Consider the following 10,553-nt stretch of genomic DNA (forward strand, 5'->3'; position numbering starts at 1 on the left):
AAATACTATGGAATCATCATACCGGGGACGGGTCGTTACACTATGTATCTTAGGTGTTAATGATACAAAAATAGTATATTTTATAACCCATTGCCTACCTTCGTCCGGAGAAAGTCAACTAATCCAATTCATGTTAGTCTTATATCATAATTTATCCCACAATTGTAATCGACTATGAACTTTTAGAATAATAAGATTATTCATGGATTAAACATGTTAATATAGAACACAACAAGTATTGGTGTTATGATCATATCCCAGTATATCAAAAACATTATATAATAGTTGCTGTAACAATGTTCTAATATCTAAATACTAAATCCAAATCAAAATCCCATTTCTAAAATAATAAGGTCTTACAGCTGAAGTGTGACCATTCATACTTATCTGAAAGAAAGACTTTATCAATGGGTTTGACAAAATTTCTTTGTGTGAATTTTGCGAATACCATGATCTCTATTTTTGACTTTACTCTAAGTATAATTAAATATCTTGAAGTATATGATTGGTGTTCTTTCATGACATAGAGTCTCTTAGCTCAATTAAGTATACTCTCGAAGTCACAAAGATTTCTATGTGATTCTTGAATGACATAGATCAACATAGTTTTTCAATGAACTCATTTATCCAATCCTATTAGATTTCAACTAAAGTAGTGTATTCTTATTTTGTAGTATATTGTGTCATTTTGTTTTGATTGGACCTCATTCCAACTAAACTTAAATCTTCATCCTCAATGAAATCATAATCCATTCTCAGCCTCCACCTCTCCAACACTACAAATAAAATGACATTTAGTGGCATAGAAAAAATGTCACTAAAAACCAAAAAAGTGTCACTAAAGACCCTTTGGGTAAACAACGACACAAAAAAAGTGCCACTAAAGGCCTTTAGTGGCACTTTTTGGTTGTGTCGTTGCAGCCCTACTGGGTTTTATCGACACTTTTTTATTACACCACTAAAGCACTTGTAGGTTTTAGTGGCACATTTTTATGACACTATTTAACTTCTAAAATAAATATTATTCTCATACTTTTAGTGACATTTTTTAACATAAAAATTTATATTAATAAATTAGATCCGAATTAATTTTAAATGGAATATAAAATAATAATAAGATAATGAAGATAATAAATTGAAACACAGTATCATTACATCAAATCAAACTTGTCTAAAAATAAAATCTTAATATTTAAAACACAAATATCTTAAAAATTATAATAAATCTAAATGTTATGCTAGTACTAATAACATAATACTATCATAAAATCGTCATCCAAGACATTCACTTCTTTATCAAGATCTTCTACCACATCTCTAGTCTCATCGTTGGTTAAACCTGTTTTCACATTGCACAAACAACATATCAAAATTCAAATGTTAAAATGAAAGGCAAAGTAATCGAATTACATAGTCACAAAAAAGCATTAGAAGAATGTATATAAAACTAACACTTCACATATGATAAGCTATGTAGGGCGGTGTAGATGTGTCTAGAAAAGTATTAAAAAAAACAAAACAAAACATAAAAAACTAAGCTATGTAGACGTTAAAAATCACAAAACTTAAACAAAAAAGGTTGATGAATTCCATGCTCCTAAACAATATGTGATGCTTTAAACTAACACTAAACTAACACTTCAAATATCATAAACTATGTATAGGTGTGTTTAGAAATTAAAAAAACTTTTTTATATACATAACATTAAACCAACACTTCGTAGATCAAATACTCAATCATCATTATTTAGAAAGGAAAGATTAATTTATTGATTATAGAAAACTAATAAAAAAAGGAGGAAGATTTTTACCTCTTATTGGTTACTAGTTACCAGGTCCAGCCGTCAAGGAAAATCACGATGCTCAAAGAAGGGAAGTCGTAATTGTCAATGGATGCTAGGGAAGTTGACTTGATGACTGTTATGCAATAGAAAAAAAAGACACTAAATTTTTTATAATTTAGTCAAAGAATCCAATTTTGTTTGGTCCAAAATCATTTTTTAAAAGCTAAACAGGGAAAAACCTCAATTTCTAAACCATCATTGTGTGTTTTGTTTGGCTGCGAGGATGGACAGAATCCAATTTTGCTAGAGGTTTTGACTTTTAGGTTCTTATTGGAACGTTAAGTCTATTTGGCTTGTTTTCCTTCTCATTTAACACATCCTCATTTATTTCCTCCTCCCATCTTCCTTGACTTTCATATTTGTAATCTTCGATTATTTTCTTACTATTGCACCACTAATGCACTAGTGCTTTGGAATAACCTCTTTAAGAAGTGGTTCAGTCACTTATGTGTGAATGTTACCCACATAGCTGCATTTGAGAAAGAAATTTAGCTAAAGAATCTTCTAGTTATGAATAAGGTAATAAAAACACAAGCATTGTGTGTGCTTCAGGTGTACATTTGTTAGAAACTTCATATTCATAATAGAATAGCAAATATCATGAGCATACATGTGTTATAAATGAGTAAAACATTATAAAGTCACAAACAAATTGAACTTGTAGTGATGTTTGTTTCAGGCATTTCATCGAGCACTTGATGTGTGTCTCTAAACAAGGAATATATTTAATTAATAATGAAAAAAATCCAAAAACGTCGAAACAACAACAAATTACACCAATTTGGATTAAAAATTAAACTCAAAAAAGTTCTGACCAACAACAATTTACACTGGCAGAAGTAGCTCAAATGTTAATGAAAAAACCTCATATTAAAACAATACCTCAATTCCAAATAGTCGATCTACCTCAAAGTAGCAACAACTACGGTTGTGGCCATCAATATATGTTGTGGATAAACTAACAGAGCTGCAAAAACCTACAAATGGAAGTCTATTAACATGAAGACTCATTAGAACTTATATCCTGAACCCATTCCTATAGTTCTGAATCTTCAAAAGGCAGTTAAAAAAGTGATAATCGGATAATATTTAAAAACGAATAAGAAATAGAGCAAATAATGTTCATCGGAGAAGAGAGAGTGAAAGAGAACAGAGAGCGAAAGAGAACTTTTCACTGAATCTGAAACTGAATTCCACTAATGATTAATCTTCAAAACTGAGAAGCCAAAGACAGAATTTGGACATGCCGAAGAGAAAAATAGAATGAACGTTCATCAGAAAACCGATGACAAGAAAGAAGAGAAAAGAAGTTGACCTTACAACAATCTTTGAAATCCAATCCAAAGCCTAAACACGATAATTTGCAAACCCTAGTTTGAAAATTTGCTTACAGTGGAGAGCATAGCAGGAAGAGACGTAAAGATAGTAATTGATAAGGTAAGGTGTGTGTGAGAGAGGATTGAGAAGAGTTTATGCACATAGAAAGAGCATCGTAAAAGATGAGCTGCAACTTAGGTCGATTTTGGTTTTAGGGTGGCGGACGATGGTGGCTATTTTGGGAGAGACAGAACTAGGTCAAAAAATTTAGAGATCAAGAGTGAAAATGAAAATGAATGCGGGGGTGGCGGAAACCTTTTTCTTTTGGGAAATTTGAAGCGGCAAAAGCTAAAATTGAGGTGATATAGTGGCAAATACATATATGTGCCACTAAAAACTTACTATAGGCACAAAAAAATGTGCCACTAAATGTAATTCTATTTGTAGTAAAAACACATTTTTTTCTCACAATGATCAAACTAGGGTTAGGGTTTTAAGATAACGGGTTGGAGAGGTGGAGGCTGAGAATGGAGTGGGTTTGGGGATGTTAAGGAGCTTAAATAGGGAGCAAAGCACGAAAATAGGGTTTGGGCACTGATCACGTACGCCCATCGTACTAAATTTGTGCCCAACGTACTAGGGATGCGGTAGTATGCACAACGTACTCCCCGTACGCCCAGCGTACGCGGCTAACCCAAAAATCGTCCTAACTTCAAACGGTCATAATTTCTTCGTTCCAACTCCATTTTCAACGTTCTTTATATCCAAGGAAAGGTGTTGAAGAGCTCTAAAATATTATCTAAATATCTTGGACTAAATTTTTTTTGGATAAAAATCCATATTTCATGCAAGAACCCGACCTATGACTTTTTCTGTTCTACCCTTTGGCCCAAAACACAATTCAAAGGTTTAGATCTCATAACTAGCATTGCCTCCTTATAAAAGGTCTAAAAATTACCTCCTTAAGGCCAAAGCCTTTACACAATCGAATTCCGATCCATGGCCCTGACATAAGAAATGACGAGAAACAGGATGTTACAATTTACAGGTGGGCATGTTAGCTGCACCTGATCCCACATCGGTTGGTAAGAAGAACTAAGCATTCCTTAAAAGGTGTGTGGATACCTTCTCTATCACAACGTGTTCTGAAGTCGTGAGGGTAACAGATCCAATAAGAACTCTACAGTTAAGCGTGCTCAGGTGAGAGTAATGTAGGGATGGGTGACCCCCTGGGAGGTTTTCGTGTCGAGAGCCAAAGCGGACAATATTGTGATATGTGTCAGATGGAGGATGTTACAAATGGTATCAGAGTCAAGGCACGAGTCGATGTGTTCGGCGGGGACGTCGAAACCTATAATGGGGGTGAAGGCAGGCAGGTTAGTTGCACCTGATCCCACATCTGCTGGGAAGGAGAACTAAACATTACTTAAAGGGGGTGTGGATACCTTCTTTATCACAATGCATTTTAAAGCCGTGAGGGTAGCAGATCCCATAAGAACTCTACAGTTAAGCTTGCTCGGGCAAAGAGCAATCCATGGATGGATGACCCCCTTGGGAAGTTTTCGTATCGAGAGCCCAAAGCGGACACTATTGTGATATGTGCCAGAGGGGGATGTTACAAAGGCGGCCTACCGATGCTAGCCAAGAATATCCCCTCATGTAGCTTCCTGCCATCACACGAGGGCCAAAAGAGCTCGATTTTTTTGATATTCACCTGAAGGCCCAATTTTGGGCAAATCACCTTAATGATGTCCAATGCTTTGGCAACCTTCTCTGAATCTCCAATAAGTGTGCCATCATAATATTCTCTGAATCTCCAATAAGTGTGCCATCATAATATTCTTCCTAGGTGTACTCTTCAGGTGTTCAAGCCCAAGAATAGGCAAGAAAGTAGGCTGACAATAGGAAGTCTTTGCAACATCGTAATATCCTAAGCGCATTAGCTACTTGGGGGACTGAAGACGGTATCGCCAAGCTAGTTAAAAATTAGTTGACAATGCAAGACTGGATCAACAAGGCAAAAAAGAAGAGTACATTAAGGAGGAAAGAACGTTGGGCAGCACCATTGTCAGACAATGTCTTCATAAGGATTCCGATGGACATTTTACAGTGGTAGTGAAAGTTTTATGTTCTTCGGGGGTTGATGCGGTTTTTTGGGTTGATACTACGAAGGCATTGAAGGATAAACATCCATACAAGCCACCACCTTCCATGTCGAGCACCATATTTTCAGATCCTCCCCTTGTAGTGGATGCTAACAATGTCCTTGGGGCATTAAATCCTTCCCTGAAGGTACCTCGTGTGGGAGAGACAGATTGAGAGCTCAACACATTTGACAATGTCCTTCGGGGCACCAATGTCAGACAATGTCTTCATAAGGCTTCAAAGGTTTTAGACGTAGAGAACATGAAGGAAATCAGATCTAAAGGTTTTAAACTAGATTTGAAGGAAATCAGATTTGGAATCATGAGCATGAACAACGAAATGACACAAAATTATGGAGATGAAGCAAATATGGAGGAGTAGTGAAGATATGATGGTGATGACACATCTGGAGGTGGTACATGTCGGAGGTTCGAAGGTGATGTCGGAATCTCGAATAGAAGGCCATATAGTTAGGTATGGATGTTTCACCGGAGATCTGATGTAGATCTAGTAAAATCTAATGTAGATCTGGTAATTTGTAATGTGGATCTAGTAAGATTTGATGCATATATGGATATTCACTGAGGATCGGAGAAGGAGGTGGTGATTTATGGCGGTAGCAGAAGTCGGCGGAAGAGATGGTGGTGGCGATGGTGTTGTCGACATAGGAGACGGCAGTGGTAAGGGCGGCGGAAATGGTGGATGTTATCTGATGAAGGAAGAGGCAAAGATGAAGATATGTTTGAAGTCAGGTGAAAGAATGGTCTGATGATGTTTATGTTAGAAAGATGAAGTGATGTTTTTTAGAGGTTCTTAGAGTTATTAACATTTAGAGGTTTTCATTTGAATTTTGAACATATATATATATATATATATATATATATATATATATATATATATATATATATATATATAGACCTAAATAAACCTTGAATTTGGGTTATTTTTATTTAAACAATTGGATTTTGGCAAGTAGATTAAAATTTGTATGAAGCCTCCTAAAGACGATTTAAAAGGATATAAAATTAGCTACACAGAAAGTATAAGAAGGAAGAAACATGCAGCACTTGTAATGACTTGTGTGATCATTACATGCCAAACTCTTTGTAGTCATTTTAAACGAAATCTGTTAAGATTGATAGTACTCGAAAAGACAAAGAACAGCATCTCCTCTCTTACATGGATTACATGCCAACTCATCATCTGAAAACAGTCTCGTGGTTTGGTTAAAACCTATTCCATAAGATAGGATCCTCACGCCATCTTTCATCTTTATAAGCACTCCCAAAAGTCCAAAAAGTATTAAAATTAGAACCTTTCATAGCATTCCTACTTTGGCAAACAGCTTTGCTTTGGTTTGGTGGCATACTATCGACTTATCAAAGTGCTGGAGCTGCCCACAACTTCACTTTCTTGTCAACACTTGCTGTTGCTAGAATACTCAACCGTTTATCCCCTGTCGTGTTCAAAAATATATACTTTGTTATTATCTCAGATTGCTACTTTTTCTTTCTTTCTTTCTTCCATTAACTTGTGTCTGTTTCAAATATATTTAAGAAAACACACCTTTTCCTTTTCAGTTTATGCAAGAAAAGTAATGAGCCGTTTCATTTATGACTAAAAGATGCTATATTTTTCTTTTACAGGTCATAGTTGCATAAATTGTAAAAAAGTAAGATATTGTTGCATAAATCATTAAAACATATATTTATCCAATAAAGAAACATGATGACAAATTTCATGTAGAAATTACATAATTGGGAAGGTTGTGAAACTTAGTTGTATAAATATTAAGTAGGGAATAGCATGGTGTAAAAAACAAAAATTATGAGAGAGAGAGAGAGAGAAGGGTGGAAGATGGATGATACTTACCCACAGAAATAGGTTTAGGTGCCCATGCGATGTCTGTGATATCACCTGCAATTGCATACATAATATTAATATTAGTAAGCCAACATAACATTTAACTGAAACCACAAATAACCTACTGGAAACAATGCAAGAAATATCCCCAAATATTGTCTAGACTAATACTATTTATTAATAAATAATAATAGGGCTAAATGCAAGAAATACCAACCCACTTCCATGAAGTCATTGTACTAAATTGAGTAAATTCTATCCAATTATAGCATTCTACTTTCAACTTTAGTTTTTTCAAAGTACAATGCTATAATAGTGAAAAATAATATTTTACCATCATGTGCTTTGTCAGCTGTTTCTAATACTTGTCCAGTTTCAACAGACAGCCATTGTAGCAATGAACCATGAGTAGCAGCCAAAATCTTTCCATCAGGGGATACACTCAGCCTGTCATAGCTCAGCACACTGCCTTTTGAGTCATGAAGTGGAATCTCGAAACTTTTTAATGTCTTTGGGTCCTCATCAAGATGATACCGAACTTCACAATTCACAATTTATGTATGTCATGTCACTTGTCACTTGTCACTTGTCAGAAAAAAAAAAAAGCAAAACAAAATTTCATGAAATACCATTAATGTTCCACACTCTTATGGAACCATCTTTTGATGCAGTAATGATTTGTTCTGAGTTGGGTGTAAAGCACAGCCATGTAACAGCACTCTTATGGCCTTTCAGTTGCATAACTTTTGTCACCTCTTTCACTGAACTATCCTTTGAATATACTATCTCCCACACCTGTCACCAAAAACATTTTCAATAAATAAATAAATGTTACTCTTAAAGTAAAAATAGTTATTTTGAGTTTCTCACCTTCACATCAGCTGTGAAAGCGGCTGCAGCAATAAACCGCCCGTCTGGCGATATGGTAGCCATATTGTTCTTCAGCTGATTAGTGTCAACATTTCCCAACAGCTTTCCAGATTTGCCATGCCAAAGTTTAATATCAGTTCCTGTAAAGGCAAATAACAAAGGGTATATGGTCATTTACTCGGATTCATTCCATCCAGTCCATAAAAGAACAAGTCTTTACGTATAAAACACTTAGCATGGTATAAGAACATACCCTCTGAACTTGATGCAATAATTGTACTTCCATCAGCAGCACCATGAGTAGCTTTAGTGCCAAATAAAGTGATGATATACTTTTTATCATGAACATTATGGTGTTCCCATTTGATTTCAGGCTTTGACTGTTGAATATTATCGCCAGATTTTGGCTTGTCTTCTCCATACATGTATAAATTAGCACCAGTAAGATTTTGTGAAGCCACAACAACTGAATAAGCATCACCAACAAATGCAACTGCAGTTGGATGGCCTCCAGCTGGCAGGTTAATTCTCATAAACCTACATTTATGATAGTACCAAAATAATAGAACTCATTATAATGTGGGAAACATTGATATAATAGTTGGTATAAAATTATAAAAACTTAGTTCTTACTTAAAGCTTTTACTTGAAGCGTCATCCAACTTGAATACTCTGACTACACCATCATCACAAGCTGCAAGGACACATAAGCTGAATTCATTAAACTCATAATTGGGTTATTATTTGTAAAGTTAAAAGATTGTGATGAGAATTACCGGTTGCTAAACTATGACCATCTGATGAGAAGCATAAGCCATTAACAGAATCTCCATGACCTTTTAAAGTATTTAAGTCTAATGGGTGATGGCGCTTGTTCAAATCCTACATTCACAGCCATTAGTGATAAATGAGAATATGATCTGATAAACAGATTGTTAAGAATCAACTAGATCACCTATCACAGTTTAAAGATACATAGAATCAACTACATCATTAATTTTAAATTTTAATCATATATTTCAGAAACCAGGCTTGATTTCATAAGTATTTCTTTACTGAATAGAATCATCTGACAACTGTATATGCTTCTAAATTTAAAAGCAGCATGCAGTAGAAACAACATACCAGAAGTTCCATCAGAAAATGTGTACACATAACAAAATCTTATCAGCATGGATACTAAAACTTATATGTCCACTTTTGAATTTGAGATATATTCAATACTTCTAACTTCAGTAATCATATTAACTAGCATCATGAATATTCTAGTGCATCTAATTAAGGACAGATCTTGGTATCTATGTAGAGGATATGAATGATCCTTACTAATGATTCAAAATCTTAAAAATAACTTTCATTTGTATTCCCGTATTTATAGGTATCGCCCTCCCCTGACGATTTCATTTAGAATTTAACATCAACATTGTTTTGACATGACAATCTCTAGTATACCAGATTTCACATGTATATCTCCATCGCAATATCATATACTTATAACGTGAACAAAAAATGTTGGTACAGATAGCCGTGTATAAAGCCCTAGAAATTGAAGCTGGAAGGGTTTTATACTCATAACTTATCAACAATTCAGCGTGAACATCAAGCTTTTAATCATATTTCTCAAAATTAGGTTAGAATTAGTGACTCATTTCATCCACCAACTTCAAAATCACATGATTCACCAAAAATCATATCAATTAATAAACACATAACCATCGGCCCATCGCTTCATATGATTATCAACTGAATGTCGCTTATAATTTTTTTTACCTTATCAGCATGTGAATGATGAGGCTTGGACTGAGATTTCTTAGTTTGCTGAGGCTTTGAATTCTTCAGATTCGGTGCCGCCGCTTCGGCCGGCTTTGCGATGGAAGCAACCTCCGATTTCCTCTTGCGAAAGTAGCTACTAAAGGCTACAAAAGCGATCAGAGCTCCGAGAATCAGAGAACTAAGTATTGCGATTGGTACGATCGGTTCCATTTTCAGTTGATTTTGGTTTAGGATCAACAGACGGAGAGATTTCGAATTCCAATTTGATATGAAGGAAGTGATTGATCCAACTGTTTGCGATCGAGGTCTTTTAGAGATTGAAGTTTCAAGGATACAGTCCGCAAAAGAGTTTGAGCCCAGACGTGGAGACAAAATGAGATGGGCTTTAAATTCTAGAAGGATAAAACTGTCATTCCACTTTTATAAATGCTTAAGTTTCTTTTTTGATTAATTAAACTATATAGAAATAAAATAACCAGTGTAGAAACATGTAAGAAGTTGATGTATAAACAAAAGGTTATTTTAGAAGATAAATGTAACCATTTTTTTAAACAAGAATCAAGTGACTACTTAAAAACAAAAGTTAAAACACTTTTATAATCAATAGCAAATTGGTTTACTATACATTTGTGAATTTGTATTGGATTTTGATGTATTCTCTAAAAAACAATCATAATTTTCCATGAAACTTTTATAATTTTTCCATTATCTTAAACATATACCATGTGGTTCAACCTTCAC

At 34.7% G+C, this 10,553-nt stretch overlaps 1 protein-coding gene and 1 long non-coding RNA gene across 2 annotated transcripts; both read right to left on the reverse strand.

Moving 5' to 3' along the window:
- Positions 1-1,108: 1,108 nt before the first annotated feature.
- On the reverse strand, positions 1,109-3,502 carry LOC111908181 (uncharacterized). Its single transcript, XR_002855782.3, has 4 exons — positions 2,727-3,502; positions 2,024-2,313; positions 1,812-1,917; positions 1,109-1,339 (listed from the first exon to the last, which is right to left on the reverse strand). It is a non-coding gene; the product is annotated as an uncharacterized LOC111908181 (long non-coding RNA).
- Positions 3,503-6,347: 2,845 nt separating this feature from the next.
- LOC111908180 (uncharacterized) lies at positions 6,348-10,172 on the reverse strand. The gene is made up of 9 exons (XM_023904018.3): positions 9,810-10,172; positions 8,816-8,921; positions 8,673-8,733; positions 8,293-8,576; positions 8,040-8,179; positions 7,799-7,964; positions 7,504-7,707; positions 7,179-7,223; positions 6,348-6,762 (listed from the first exon to the last, which is right to left on the reverse strand). Exons 1-9 carry the CDS (start codon positions 10,020-10,022, stop codon positions 6,686-6,688), a joined length of 1,296 nt encoding a protein of 431 aa, XP_023759786.1. The 5' UTR covers positions 10,023-10,172; the 3' UTR covers positions 6,348-6,685.
- Positions 10,173-10,553: the final 381 nt, after the last annotated feature.

The sequence above is a fragment of the Lactuca sativa genome, chromosome 7, assembly GCF_002870075.4.
Source record: "Lactuca sativa cultivar Salinas chromosome 7, Lsat_Salinas_v11, whole genome shotgun sequence".
NCBI lineage: Eukaryota > Viridiplantae > Streptophyta > Magnoliopsida > Asterales > Asteraceae > Lactuca > Lactuca sativa.

Coding starts and splice junctions, on each gene's coding strand:
- LOC111908180 (XM_023904018.3), bottom strand. CDS start 10,022: ATGGAACCGATCGTACCAATCGCAATACTTAGTTCTCTGATTCTCGGA. Junction 7,965..8,039: donor CTTTCACAGCTGATGTGAAG/GTGAGAAACTCA, acceptor TTTTGGTGACAG/GTGTGGGAGATAGTATATTC. Junction 6,763..7,178: donor ACCTAAACCTATTTCTGTGG/GTAAGTATCATC, acceptor TGAACACGACAG/GGGATAAACGGTTGAGTATT.